The 14,932-nt window shown below is 44.2% G+C and overlaps 2 protein-coding genes across 3 annotated transcripts in view; one reads left to right on the top strand and one right to left on the bottom strand.

Annotated features, from left to right (window-relative positions):
* The window catches only part of LOC120908401 (ankyrin repeat domain-containing protein SOWAHC), a 94,722-nt gene that overhangs the window by 7,405 nt on the left and 72,385 nt on the right, over positions 1 to 14,932 (top strand). For both annotated transcript variants that reach the window (XM_040319355.1, XM_040319356.1), the window contains exons 3-4: positions 7,688 to 7,720; positions 7,811 to 7,915. In XM_040319355.1, the coding sequence (XP_040175289.1) occupies positions 7,688 to 7,720; positions 7,811 to 7,915 (138 nt within the window). The remainder of the gene's footprint in view (positions 1 to 7,687; positions 7,721 to 7,810; positions 7,916 to 14,932) is intronic.
* Positions 10,239 to 11,930, bottom strand: LOC120908402 (pyrroline-5-carboxylate reductase). Its single transcript, XM_040319357.1, has 4 exons — positions 11,660 to 11,930; positions 11,059 to 11,306; positions 10,529 to 10,946; positions 10,239 to 10,450 (listed from the first exon to the last, which is right to left on the bottom strand). The coding sequence occupies exons 1-4, from the start codon at positions 11,736 to 11,738 to the stop codon at positions 10,380 to 10,382; spliced, it is 816 nt and encodes a 271-aa protein (XP_040175291.1). The 5' UTR covers positions 11,739 to 11,930; the 3' UTR covers positions 10,239 to 10,379.

The raw sequence follows: 14,932 nt of genomic DNA, 5'->3' as shown, positions 1-14,932 counted from the left end.
CCATGGTTAATTGCTATTGTATATTGTTGCGTTGTTTCATCGTCAAGAAAATGTTAGCATGTCACACGAAATCGGGAAAATTCGGAACAGCTGTGATTTCCACCGTGGTCGTCGTCGTTGTCGTCTACACTTTGCCTGTCCGAACCCATGAGCGAACCGATCTGCCTGAATCGCTGTCAACTGCTCGTGCCCTCCCTGGGCCCGTTGATGGGTGATGAATTCATCGGTTTATTTTTAGGCATCAACACCGTCATCATCCGCAACGGCGCTGCCAGCTTAGCGTGGATCGGTTCCATTCCGGGCAGTACGCGTTGAAGTATCGTGTCTTATGAATTATAGCCTCATTTTCGACATACTCGGCACACGGTGTCGTTGTTTGGTCGTGGGTGCGCGCTTCATCGCTTCTTGAGTAAACAACAATTGACACGAGTCTGTCAATAGTTTGAGGAAATTATGTCATTTGTTACAGCCCTGCGCCTTGCTTCCCTTCCTCGGATGCGGATGGTGGCGTGCTCCCTCCGTCACAGCAGCACAGCTCGTGTTACGAGGAAGATTTTCCCGTGGATTTTTATTCGACCCCGGACCCGGATAATAGCAGCAAGACACTTGGGCCGCGCTTGATTCGTGACATGGTTCCCATCCGGATGGGTGATGCGCGTGAAGGATGCGACACATGACTTTCGGGATCATGCCGGCCCACCCGGTAAGCTGCAATGGCGGTGGCCATTTAAGGTCCCGGGGCCATGGTCTCATTTTCTTCGTTTGATGAAAAATTATCCACTTTGGATTTGTTTTTCCCGACCCCACCGACGTCCCTTCCATCGCGCTGCTGTCAGGGAGCGCGATCCATGTTGGAGATCTATTTAAAAACTACAAATATTTGTCTTTCGTGTGCGTTACAATATCCATCAAATCTCAACGCGAAAGGCATTTGCTTTGTGTGTGAGTATGCGACCATTAGAGCGTCATGTTTTGCTATTGTAGCTTTTTCAAAACAAAGCTATTTCAGTGCCATTCAACGAATCTAGGGCATATGATTGAAGTGTTGTGAGGTTGTGATAAAACTTAAAATTATATTTAAATAATAATATAAAAAATCCATCGAGCAAGAATTTGCATGAAATTAAATATCATCATTAGTTGTGAAACATTTGTGAGAGTTGCTGTTTTGACTTAACATAATTATACATAAAGTTATTTTTTTAAATAGTTTTTCTTAATCGCATAAAATGTCTTTACAAACAGCTCCAGGATTCAAACGAACAAATCAGCTTGTCACAAAATGTGGAGACGAATTTTTAAAGCCATACACATTGCTCTCTCTATCTGGTATGTAGCTCTATTTGTTTGTCGCTTGGTCCGTTAACTCCCGATAGTGCTGCCTGACTCCGCAGGGAGAACAATAGCATGCCGCACACAAATCGGCTTACTATCTGATGTTTTCGTTATGAACGACGATTATAAAATGTTGCACAAACACACAGGATGCAGGTTTCCTCCAACTACACGACACTTGACAAACGGAATCCTCTCCCTCGTGCCAAAATAAACCGCCTCCAGTGCTGGCTCCTTCCTGTTGCAAAAGAGGTTATTTTAGGACATCCTTGCTACAGTGACAATATTAACGCTGCTTTCCCTGCTGCATGTGCCGGTGTCTCCAGACGACGCTAGATGACGTTGCCAGGCAGGAAAAGTGCGGCAGCCTGGAAGGAAAGAAACGATCCTACACGATCTCGTGAGTGTGTGTTTGGGAGGGTTGAAGGTATGTTTGCAGCAAATAAGTTTAATACCGTCAACTATATATGCAAATTGCACCAAGCACATACAGCACTGCAACAGTCGGCTCGAGTGTAGAAGGACGAGGTGGCATGGAAAGGGGGCAGTTTTTGCCATAGTACAAGCTACTAGCGTGTGGACTAGAGTTGCGTGGAAAAACTAGCTATAAGTAGCGTAATGGGACAAGGCCCATTTGGGAATGGGAAAACCGACGAACGTTTTCTCGTGGTAAGCTGACAAAGGAGAATTGTACAACTTTAGACTCTAGTGTCTGTGGTTGAATGTGAGCACATCAAGGGGTAAGGTTAAAGTGGATTGAGGCAACAAAAGCACACAAACTCCTCCTGTTCACCCTAGTCGCTCCGCTGGCTGACGTGTGCTCGTGTGCCTTGGAGACATTGAAACCGGAAACAAGCCAAAAGCGGCACGGACTCCACACGCTCCGGTGAACGGAAATGGTTGAAATAACTGAACCCTGCCCTGATACATGATGATTCGATTCAAGCGAACCGTCCCTGATTGAGCCCTCAATTCACGCACGCACCGCATTCAGCGTCTGTGAGCGAATCCTTGCGGGTAAACTATTGTGCAAAAGTTCAAGTGTCTATTATCGACTGCTGGTGAAGCGGTACAACCACACGGCAAACATTCTGTAGCGTTGCGCATTATCTGGAGGGGTATCGGCTTTCGACCGGGCGAGTCAAAAATGGCTGGGAATTAAGTCAAACTGCTAGGACTGCTACTGTTGTAGTTCTTGTGGCGCAAATATCGGAGGCACCGAGTCATCGCACTCGAGATGCACTACACGGTTTTTGGATGCACTTAATTATGCTGTTTATTATCATCATGATTTTAAATAAAATGCAAAACATCACGGCAAGCGCATAAGTATTGCGTTGGCGATGAAGTTTGGCCGACTTGCCGCGAATAACGAACGTAAAGAGCCACTTGAGAGATGGGTCTTCTTCCATCCCGAGCAGTGAACCGAAAAACAAGGATATTTCGGTAATATTTTGTGCCCTCTCCAGCTGGCATCACGAGTGCCGCACGAGTGGTGGATAATGAGCTTACCATTTACACGACTGGCTGGCGGGAAATAGTTACACAGTAGGGATGAGCTCATTTTCCCATACCTGTCGGAGTGGTGGTTTCACAAAAATTGGAATAAATTAATTGATAGAGGAAAACATGTTGGCACACTTATTGCCAGCGGTCATCTAGAAGCTTGGGATAAGCTGGCAACCCGGAAGTGCACACTTGAATATTGCCTCGAGGGAAGTGTGATGATATGGGAAGTGGGTGATTGTTCAAGTGCACCAGGACCTTGCGCCTCCAATTAGAGACTGTGGAAGTGTATTGTGTGGTTTGTGCGGTAATAAAGAGCACACAACGGGATCATTTAACCAGGGAATACTTTAAGGGTTTGTTTAGCAAATAGATAACCGAAAGGGAAATTGTAACCATTTTGTGATGGTCTTCTACATCTATATTCAATCTACGTTGTAATACATTTGGCACATACAATTTATGTTGGGTGGGTTTTTAGTGGGTTTTTTGTAGTATGCAATTATTTTAAACAAAACGTTGCATACATAAGGAAATGATTGGTAATTGATAGCACACCTAACAAATATCTAGAATCATTAAATGGCCACTGCTCCGCAGTATTGAGCATCTTTTAAAGCTAGTTTTATCTTCCATTCAGGTAACAACATGCCTTCTGCATAGAGTCACAGTTTCTGCACATAAACACATAGAATGAAAGGGTTCAAGTTTATATTTCTCTTTTAAAAAAACCCGTGCTTTAGAGCGGCAACCATTATTGCGCAGAAATGTTTAGCGGTTAATTAACCACAATCAGTTAAAGATCATTTAACTCATCCTCCGCGGACTCCGGCTTCATGGATTGTTGAGCCGTGCGATTACGCCGGTGTGCGTGTTTGCCTTTGTAATTGTAGTTTGGCTTGTGAAAATCTGGTGTCAAGCAGCCGGGGACCCGGGAAGTTTTGCCAGGAGCCCATCAAACGAGACCACTTGCCTTCGCAGTGCACTCGGCGGTGCGGTTCTCGGTGTGCGTTTTACCGCCCCGCCCGAGCTCGCTCGTTTGAGAGGGTTTTGGATGTTTGGACTGCGGCTGCCGGGGTATGCGGTTGCGACGAAAAGGCCCCCAGGAGGGTTTACGAGGCCGAGCCCGAGCCCGTTCGATTGGTCTGTGCACATCGTTATGCACACACAAACGCGCCCGGGCACACAAACGATGCTAACTGCAGTTAATTTATATTCCGCGAAAATTAATTTTCGTTTCCACGCGGACGCCATAATTTAAATGCAATGTGTGTAATTAGTAGGCCATGTTTTTATTCACGCATGTTGGGTAAAATTTACATTTTTTGCACATGTAGGATAATTTATAGATAGATGAGTGTTGCCAGTACGACCAGGGTGTGGGCCATCTATGTCTCCAGACACATACTCACACATATTTGCAGACGTTAGAACGCAGGGGAGGGGGCAGGAAAGAAGGATCGCCTAGCATTGCGCGCATTCCCCTATTTGGAGAAGTTTTAGAAATGGAGTATTTGATTTGAATCTTATCGTATGTTTCGAGATGTGTGCCTAGTGGAAGGGCTAGGGAGGCTGAAATGAAGTAGATAACTCTTGGTAATTGTTAACAATTGCCAAAGTTTACCAAACGATTTACAACTAGTGCTGCGATGATCCGAACTCAGAATTTTACTCCGAAAGCCGGTAAATGAATGACTCCGAAGACAATTAACGAGTTTTCTTCGATTTGCATAGATTATGTAAATTTTAGGTGGCCCGGGAGGCGGCGGAAGGTAGGCACGATGGAAGGATGTGTATTAAATTTGACAGATAGTGTAGCGTACGCTTTTGAGGGTGCCGCACTACCCGGCTCAATATCCGATGTATGCAAATTAACCCTCTTTGACTTAATCAACGCACTTCTTCGTACGGATTGAAAGTCCGGTACACGCACTCATTCCACGGTGCTGGAAGTGCACAACTGTGGAAGTTCGACGGAACCATGATGCGTCGGCGAGCACCACTGCAGAGGGATTGCTTGTTATAAAGCAACAAAAGAAACTAGCCAAATAAACACAGGACAAACACGATAGCGATATGTGTTGCCCTCCCTGATTGGAAGCCGATCTCGCGCAGAAGAGGGATGATCCGGGTTTGCCGGGAACCGGGCATCGGCACAATCTCCATCCTACCTGGTCCGAGCACGCGGATAGGTAGCAGAGCGGTTGATTATCCAGCCGAAATATATTCATCCACCATCTCCCTGGAGTGGCTGGAGTGAAGGACTGTTGTGTAGCAAAGGGAAGCAAACACAGTAAAGGCCTAGTGTTTTTCAGTGCCTAACGGATGATGGCTGTTGTGGAAAATTGCCCGGCAATGGCTACTCTTGCCAACGTGCAGTGGTACATGGTACGGGGTGAATGAATAGGGCGGTGGAGGATGTTTCACTTTTCCAAAAACATAGTACATTTTGATGAAATATTTGCCAGACTATAGCTACAAAAGGTGCAAGAAACTGAGGCTGGGCTTTAGATCATCATAGATTACATCTCATCGTAGAATACTGACGGTTGGTTATTTCTGGCTTCTGGTGTGTACATACTGGGTCATTAAAAGGATCGAAGGTATGGATTGTTTTGAAGGAAAATGTTGCCTAATGTTTGCTCTAGTAAGTGGGTAACTGTACTGTCAATTCCATACAATGTAAGTAAAGTCAATTCCACAAAATGTTATAATGATTGGAAACTGTAAATATTTATATAAATAGACTGATAAATTTCCTTTTCCATTGGTATTAAATGATAAATTGCTTCTTTTCTTACTCGTTTTATTGCATTGTAAGCATTATCTTAATAATGAGTTGTGATAAACAGTAAACTGCAAAAATCAGAACCAAGCGAACATTGCTCAAATTCTGCAAATGTTGGCTACTTTTCATCAGTATCGTCGTACCGTCGAATGTGGCATACCTTAAAAAGCACTCAGTGTTTAACCCCTGTGCTGCTGCAAGGAAACGGTGGTGGTGTATGCCAACGGTGATGATGGTGATGATGATGGTAACGGAACTGTAGTCATTCACCCGAACATGCTCTTCATTAGTCCCCGCGGTCATATTGCCACCACACGACGGGGTTCGATGAAGAACGGTCGTCCACCATGGCAGTAGTGCTGGGACGATCTCGGTAAGAATGCGAAGTGGGAGGCGGGTCTGGGGTGCAGGTGGTGCTCAACCATGCTGCGCCTGTCATGAAAAGGAATTACATTGTGGATACCTTTGTCTAATGAACTGGCGTACACTTTCCACACCTTCACCTGCAACATTTCGGTAACATTCGTCTTGGTTGGTACACTACGCAGCGCAGGATCGTCATCTGAAGGTGGAGATACACCTAGGACGGCCCACTAGCGCTAGCTGCCTGCTGCTGCTGCTGCTGCTCCTGCAGATGATGAGGATGGAAAGCGCTGCGCATGCCATATACGCCGTACAGCACATCAAACGGATGGACGGTGATGACGAGTCCGTCAGGTGTACCGGGAAAGAACTGAGCAAGACAACATCGACATTCCCTTTTTGTATGCACGAGTACAATATGGTATTGTGAAATGAAGCGTGTTTGCTGGGGTGAACTGTAGTAGGCAGCCGTCGAGTGTCCTTCCATGGCCGAAAACTTTTACTATGACTGTAATGAACGATATTTGGAAGTTTCCAATATATACATCGTTGTACCGGTACAAAGTTAAACACGGCCATACGGTGAACATGGTTCCATCAATAGGAACGTATTTTTCGACGATGGTGGTAACGGTGTGCCACTCTTTCGGTTGGAAAGAGCAATGTCATTTTCCGTCGTGATGATAGTTGCTGTTTACTAGGTGTACCGTTTTGCAACAGCTACATGTTGTTCCTTAGAATTACGTTTCAAACATAAAGTAGGATGTGTTCATTTGGTCAGCAAAGTTTGACTAGTGCATTTTTTTTTTGTTTTTTTTTTACATGTTAGCTTTTTTATTAAATAAAAAAAGTTATGCTGTGCATATAACTGAGAAGTTAGTATAACTAAAATTAAATATCTAGTACACAATTGTATGCATTTATGAACAACTCTGTTCAAGTCAATTGTTGAATGTAAAAACGGAATATCAATTGTTGAATGTACACCTCCTGTTTCTGTAAAATGACATAAAACAGAAATATCCAAAACACCCATAAACCAGTGAACAAGCAAACAAACAATCAAACTGACCAATATCTTAATGATTTTACATGTGCTACGGTCAACCTTCCCGGATGATGAGATGACCGTGTTGACGACTGCGCCGGTGATAATTTGAAGCGATGTGCTGATTTCCTTAGCCCCGAAGCTGCATCGCGGATCGAGCGCGTTGTAGAGAGCGAGCTAATAATATTCAACTTTTTATGGTTATTGCTGCCATTTCGTGTAAACGCACCGGAGAGGGAGCAAAAAAAACGGCGATATAAAAACCAAAACCCTAGCCGCGCATGTTTAAACCCTGGAACCTTCTGCAATTGATTTACAATTTGTCGACGCATGCAAATGAAACGATACTTTTGCGAGCCAGTGCGAGATGTGAACACATAACGTTTTGCATTGCTTTGCATTTGGTAGAAATGAGAGTTTCTTTTTTTCCTTTTTTGTTACGGGTTTGTTTTGTCGAACTTATCTCAACAGTTTTGTTGAATGGTTGTTGTATCTGTTTACTGCAGCAAATCTGTTGCGCGAAGTTTGTTTTGATTTATGTATGATAATTTCCACTTGCCAAGAATATGCACGTGTTTACTCAACTTGTTCATGACGAGTGTGTGTGGTACTGATCTTTTATTTTTATTTTTATTTTTCATTTACAGAATGCCGAGGAAACACTCAATACCGAAAACTTGGTAAGTGGGGAGGAAACCTATGTGCATGGTGCTCACATAAACACGCTAACCGACGCGTTTTCGATATGTGTGTTGTTTTACCTTAAATAGATGCAGCATCCAAATGCCAAGGAATGGTTAATAGCTGCAGCAAAATCTGACTATCAGCTGCTGGCGAAACTGTCCACCGAGCATCCCAATCTGGTTAAACTGCAGGTAAGTGCAGACACGATCCTAGGCAATAAAACACGCCCGCCCAGCTACCCTGTTTAGGTCGATACCAATCAATTTCAATTGTCCATTTGCCGTGATACAAAAGAAGGGTATATTTGGTGCGTGCGTCTGTACGGGGGTTTGTCATTCGCCGCGATACGCTTCGATTCGATGCGACGGACGAGGGAGTGCATTAAAACGGTACCGCGTTTACCGACCTGCATGGATGAATCAACCGTGCACCGTGTTCAATTTAAATTTGTCACAAGCATTTTAATTTATCGAATGGAAATGATATAGTATATCTGCTAGTGAAGCAATTAGCGCGAAGGTGAATGAGGTAATTGTTTCATGGTAAACAGGACTGAGATTGAAGAATACAGCAGCGTGTTTAATTAATCATTATTCCAAAAGTTTTTAGATTTATAATGCAATTTTAATGCCGTAATGTTCAAATAAGTATCTCTTTAATGTGATAAATTGTACCTTTTTTGTAGTACTTGCAGTACTTATAGTACTTCATGTAGTATGTACTACAGCATTAGTAGCAAACTTAGTCACAAAACATGGTAAAAATGACGATATGCTCTAATGTTCAATCTGTTTGCGGTTCGTAAAAATCATTCACGCATTACTGCATACCGCAAAGCCATCTCATTCGCATCCTTTTCTCATGCATGTATGTCACCACTGTTGACATAAATGAACTCTTCTGGTTCAATCGACCGCTCTTGACGCAAAGTGATCAATCCGTTGACAGAACAATGAAAGGTGCATCGCATGGCCGGATATTTATGGAGATCGCACATAATAATTCTGATAATTCTTTAACCCATAGAATTATGTATCCGTACAAGATAAAATAGAGATCATGCTGTCAAAAGAATTTGTAACAGAAAATATGGAATAACTTTAATATTTTAAATATTTTGGAAATTATTCTACTCTGAATTGAAATTTTAATTTGATAATCTGTTACAAATACATGCTAATACACAACATCAACCTTTCGCTTTTTCCATGTGTAAGTCATCGTTTATGTGTTCATGAATAGTGCTCCTTAGAGAACCCCATTTTGATGAGCTCGGTTGACGTTAACTCCTTTCTCTCGCCGCACGTCGTCAATGTCACACAAATTGGGCCGTAAATATCTTCTACCGCATTTCGAAAAACCGCCCAAAAGTAAAACAAAAACAAAATCATGTGAATTTCATTCCCGGCCTTTCTTTCCGATTGGTTTGTCACTCAAATACGGTAGGACGGGACAAGCTGCCGAGAGAGATAGTTAACAGCTCGGTCGGAGCTGTTTAGCTAAGGCCGCGACCAAATGATTCCCATGCCGTATCCGAATCGTAAATTAACCGTGCGTGTCTCACGTCCTCGACGGTAGCGCTGCTGTGCCTCATTTCTCGGCTATAATGCCGTTCTTTCGAGCGCGTCTTCAATATGGGCCGCTAAAGAAGTGCCTGATCGTTGTTGAGTGACGTCTGTAACGATAGGTCCGTGAAATAATGCAACCCCACACACGGCCGTGCCAGGCAGCCTGTGGACACTTCCGTAATTTAGGAACTCTTGCCAGCCAACGGCTACTGGCCCTCAAGCAAGACTCCTCACTTGATGGCAATGAAAACCATTTAGAACTGTTGCGGTGTTGCTATAGCATTCCACCGTTGCTGTTGTAGAAAGTGTGAGTGGAAAGTGCATGCGACAAACTGAATAAAACACTCTAATTTAGAACGAGAAAGAGAAAAGCAAATTTATCATTCGTTTACAACGATCTGCCGTAACGATCGCACCGGATTATGGGCGGGTTGGAAGTATACGTATCTCCTCCGCGTGAAGAAATGTTTCTTGAGGGGACATATTTTTAAAACAAACATCAGTGATGCATTATTAGCGCCTCCACCCTCACGACCAAAGGAGTCGGTGTACCGTCGTCACACGACGGTGCGAGTGAATGAGTTATGGGAAAAAGGGTGCTGCATGATGAGAGGCTGAATTGTAATGATGAATAATTTTAGTGTGGAAGGTGAATCCGAAGATTACCCCTTTTGAAAACAAACTCTACCACTTTGACGTGTGCCCTCCAGGGGAAGATTCGGTGGATAATTAATGCATTCTTAGGCAAATTATTAGTACGAACATAAAAGTGTTCTTGTCGCGTTGGGCTTCTGAGTTTTGAAGGATGACAGCTTGGCTTGAAGCAAAACGTAGGAGCTATTGTGAAATTAGTACGTACATGGCGGATACATTCGGCGTCTATTTGCGCTTCCTGTGCCATCGTAATTCTGGAAACAGGAAGAGGGAGGTAGAACAACTTCGAGACTGAGCTATTTCGACGCGATTGTTTTTAATGTACAGAAACATAACTACTAGGTAAGTATTTAAAGGATCACTTTTCGTTCTGCTCCCGTGGAGACTCATCGAGAGCAAAGGATGCAAACGGTGATGATTGATGCCGTTGGTGTCACTTGCTAGAAATTTGACGGCATCGAACTGTGGCCGATTCTACGGCTCCGCTGACAGCGTGTCGGAAGGCTGGTGATAATATGAAACGTTAGAAAACACATTAGGACACAATCATTACAAAATGGTTCTTTCAGCAGTGCTTGTTACCGTTCTGCTCCAGATGGGATAGACCGGCAGCCGTCGAGCCGGCCGGACTCGTTACGTCGTCCTTCAGCTGTCCCGGGTGGCGTCCAGTCTCGCGCACCAGCTTGCCAGATCCGAGCACCGTCTGTGATGCCAACCGGTAGGCCAAATCTCTCGGCAATCCCATGCGTACCGCACCGTCAGCTAATGCCTCAATCATTACAAACACGTACGCTGGTCCGCTGCCCGATAGTGCCGTGATGGGATCCATCATAGCTTCCGACACCTCCTCGCAGGTTCCCACGGCCTGGAAAAGGGCCTGCGTTACCTTGCAATCGTCATCTGTGGCGGCCGATCCGCGAACGTACACGGAAGCACCGGCTCGTACCAGAGCAGGCGTGTTTGGCATCACGCGGATCACGCGCGCCTTAGACTCCAGCGACTAATGTAGAATGCAAAAGTAAGCAAAACAGAGCATGCATGTTATCAGCGATCGGTTCGATTGATTTTTCGGTGGCTTATCATGCAGTCATGCAAAAGGAAAATAATCACACATTTTCTAGCTCCCGCAAAGTAACGCCCATCGCGATCGATATGAATAGTTTACCAGCGCTAGCGGGACGGACGGCTTCCAGCACGCTCGAGACGACTGTGGGTTTGACGGAGATGAAGATGATCTCGGAACCGCTCACCACCGGCAGGTTCTCGACGTATGTCTTGGCTCCAAACGCTTTGAACGCCTCAATGTTGGCGTGGTCAGAGGGATGGAAACTAGCCGTCATGCTTTCGCCTCGTGTCAATCCTGAAAAGCACAATATTTGCAAGTCAAAGGTAACTGCTGTTGGTATGTAACTACGATGATAATGAAAAGATGCAGGTATTTCGAAACAAGGCATCACAACGGTACCAACACGTCACAACATCATAGATACGAATCACATTTCACACCGATAAATCATCCAAATCTTATAACTGATTTATGGATTGAAATCTTTCGTCTGTTGTTGTTTGCAGAAACCTTTTATTTATACATGATTATGAAACAATACGCGTGATGCCCGGGTCTTATCATTAACTGCGTTGCAGATGATGGCACATACACCTCACTGAACAACAAATCTGAAATATAATTCACAAAGTTGATGTATAGCTCACCAGCAGAAATAAAACCATTAGCCATAGCTTGAGCCATCTTTCCTCCACCAAGAAACCCTAATTTTAATAATTTACTCATTTCTGTACACTGCGCTGCGGAAATAAATTTGCTGTGCTCTAGCGGAACTCACTCTACAAACTAGCGTTAGTTTTGTAGACATCAACAACACTCCGGCCAGAGAGTGGCCATGATGATAGTGCTGTTGAAGTCAATGTTACGAAACGAGGCCGATTTCCGATTGCCAATGCTTGCTGATAAGCCGTCTGCATCTTTGAACTGATATGATGCTGTCCGGTGAATGCAGGTCCACAGGCCTCCGAGAGTCTTATCAACGCCGTACCGGTTAAACCAGCAGGCTTCAGACCCACGGAGCGTCTTGCTACCGGCAGCAGCAACAACAGTGAGTGAAACCATTAGCATCAGCCACACACCACCTCGGTGTTTGGTGTGAAACTTTTGTGCCAAGCGTGTGCGTGTGAATTTAAGGCACCCTGGAGCAATTAAGCGAAATGGCATGGTGGGTGTGCTGGTACCGGAATCCGTCCAAGATCGTAAAGTATCTTCCACCGCAACACGATGCTGCCCCGGCCTGCCGCCTAATAGGTGCGCGGTACTATGCAAAAGGGTAACAGCTGGAGTTGGCGCACTTAAGGGGATTTACACCCACATTTTGTTTAATTTAGTTTATATTATACCGCACGAACTTAATTTAAGTGTAAACGCACGCATATGCTGCTGTGACATGTTTTTAAATGAAACATAAATAAAGCTACCCCTTCGCGATTGTGCAGCGTTAACTGGTTACATCTATGAAGACATTAAATCTCGGCACTCCTGGGATCTTGGTGCGAACTGTGCGGCAGCACGTAAAGAATGTTTTGACTCGGTTTGGTTGCAAATGAAACCATATCACGAGAGCATCATGAATGGGCATTGATTAAAATATTTGATTTTGCTTAATCAACACGCATGCTAAAGCGCTGAAAAAAGCTAAGATATTTGTTTGTAACTTTTGTACAAACTCATACCAATTTACATGTGTTCCCAAGTGCACGGACATTCTGAAGGATCACAACACTCTATCGCATTTCTGAAAACGACCTCTCGTAACTCGATCATCTTCATAACGCCCCTTTTTGTGTTAAAATGTGATACGCGTTTGCGGCGCTTGTCATTGTCAGCAGGATCATCATTACCAGGCGTAATCTTTAGCCGTTCGAACTTTGTGCGCAGAACACTAGACGGAAGCATCTGTTTACAAACATGTTGCACAATCCCTGCAGCCAAAACCGTATAATGCTTATGCCGCTAAATGCATTACCGAAACGGACCACTTAAGCTTGAAAATCCGTCCTCATCGCTCATTCCTGGAACGCTGTCATTATGCCCAGCATTCGTTCTTTACTGGAAGCTAGAGAACATTATGTACAGCGAAATGGTGTAGGCTGAACGTGTCGGTGCACTTGAACTGTGCGAGTGCCTCATGCGAGGGTTAACTAGCACTTGAGAGGTTCTTATTTATGGGAAAAGATGGAACAAGCGTGTCTCATGTAATTGAAGATATTTTTCTTGGAACCTGACGATACTGTTGTCCCAATTTAGGGATCGATCCGTAGAGGTCATTCAAAGCTAGTTGCATGCTAATTAGAATTCTGCGCCAGAATGTGCAGCCAGAAACAATTGTATTGAATTATTAGTAAAGATTTTTTCACTGTTGTATCAATCAATTGAAGGCTATATAATCAATTTCAACGAATTAGACTATGCATCATTTATCATTGTGTTAGGTATTATCTTCCTAAGATCTAGGTTTCTAAGGTCTTCTAGATTAACACACGCAGAAATCAAATCGATTATTATTACTTACAAGTTGTACTTATGTTATTTAGGTACTAGCTAACATTTGTAAGTTATTGAAATGTATGCTTGAAATTGAAACCCCTTGAAATATAACACTCTAGTTAGAAAGGAAAAAAGCTATTCAATAACTTCCAACACTCGCTGTCTAGTGTTGCATTAACATCCTTAAGGCGCCCGTGTCCTAAAATGCGTCATATGACACAGTTGGAGGCTCAACAGAACGGAAAGAAAAATCCAAGAAAACCAACCGAGCAAGTAGTGTGTTACTTCACATCTTCCACTTCAGTCAAGTGTAAGGTTCAACAGGCAAAACCAAGAAGTGTCTCAGCTCTAAAACCTTTCCACCGCATTTCGGTGTGTCCACCACTTGAGAGGTATGAAAAATGGACCACAGCCTCTCAGCCCGTCCTGTTTGCACTTCTCGTCCCTTGCAAAGCGTTGGAACCCGCAGCGCTCTATGGAAAAGAAATTAAATAACTGTTGGAAGTGTTGCACTGCTTGCCTAAGCAAAGAACAAATCCGTGACAGGGTCGACTTGTAGCATCCCCATACTCCTATTTATCCGTTGGCACCGATTCCATGTCGTACGCAGAGGCTCGCGTAGGCTCACGGCTTCTTCCGAGGCGCCGAAATTGTATTTGAAACACATACCTTAGCAGTGGCAATGCCTGCCACTGCCACGGCAACTGTACGGAAAGAGTGCATCATCTATAAAGCATAACATTAGCATACGAAAGGAATGTCATGTTAATATGGTTATTTCTCGGTATTTATAATATACGAGTGGCGCTTATTAAAATTTTCCTTCGCAGAAACTGCACCATTCGGGCATTGGAAGACGGGCAGCCTACCTAGTGTGCCGCGTGTCTGTCGTGTTGTGTCATTCGTCCTCGCCCGAGCCCTGATTGTATTCCGCCTTACGGGCGTATTGGGCGGAGGGACTGTGGTATGTGGAAACAGCACATTTTTAATATCCACGTACCTACACGTTAGGTCATATGTTTTGCCGTATCACTTGTACAACAAATAGACGTTGTCGTCGAGTTCACTTGACTGGGAAGAAGTTTGGGCAAAAAAGATATATACATGTGTGTAGGACAGAACAAGTAAAGAGGCTTTGTTGTGCTATGCTGCTATGGCTTCCAACGATGCCCCGCGCGGCAACATGATCCCGTGAAGTAGACGTCAGCTAACACAATGTGCTTACGATCATTAAGCTGGCGCGTTTATTCGTACGAAGTGCTGGCGCTTATGATGAGTACATTAAAATTCATATTCATCTTTTACCAGCTTCTTTCCGAATTGCTTTCTTTCCTCCCAAACCCCACGGCTGTGTAAAAGACGGTGCAGTTCGTCCATGCGATTGGCCCAGTAACGTCAGAGTTGTCTGGCAAACGACTGTGCGTCGTCGT

The sequence above is a fragment of the Anopheles arabiensis genome, chromosome 2 (genome assembly GCF_016920715.1).
Source record: "Anopheles arabiensis isolate DONGOLA chromosome 2, AaraD3, whole genome shotgun sequence".
NCBI lineage: Eukaryota > Metazoa > Arthropoda > Insecta > Diptera > Culicidae > Anopheles > Anopheles arabiensis.
This window is presented reverse-complemented; position numbering and strand designations above follow the sequence as displayed.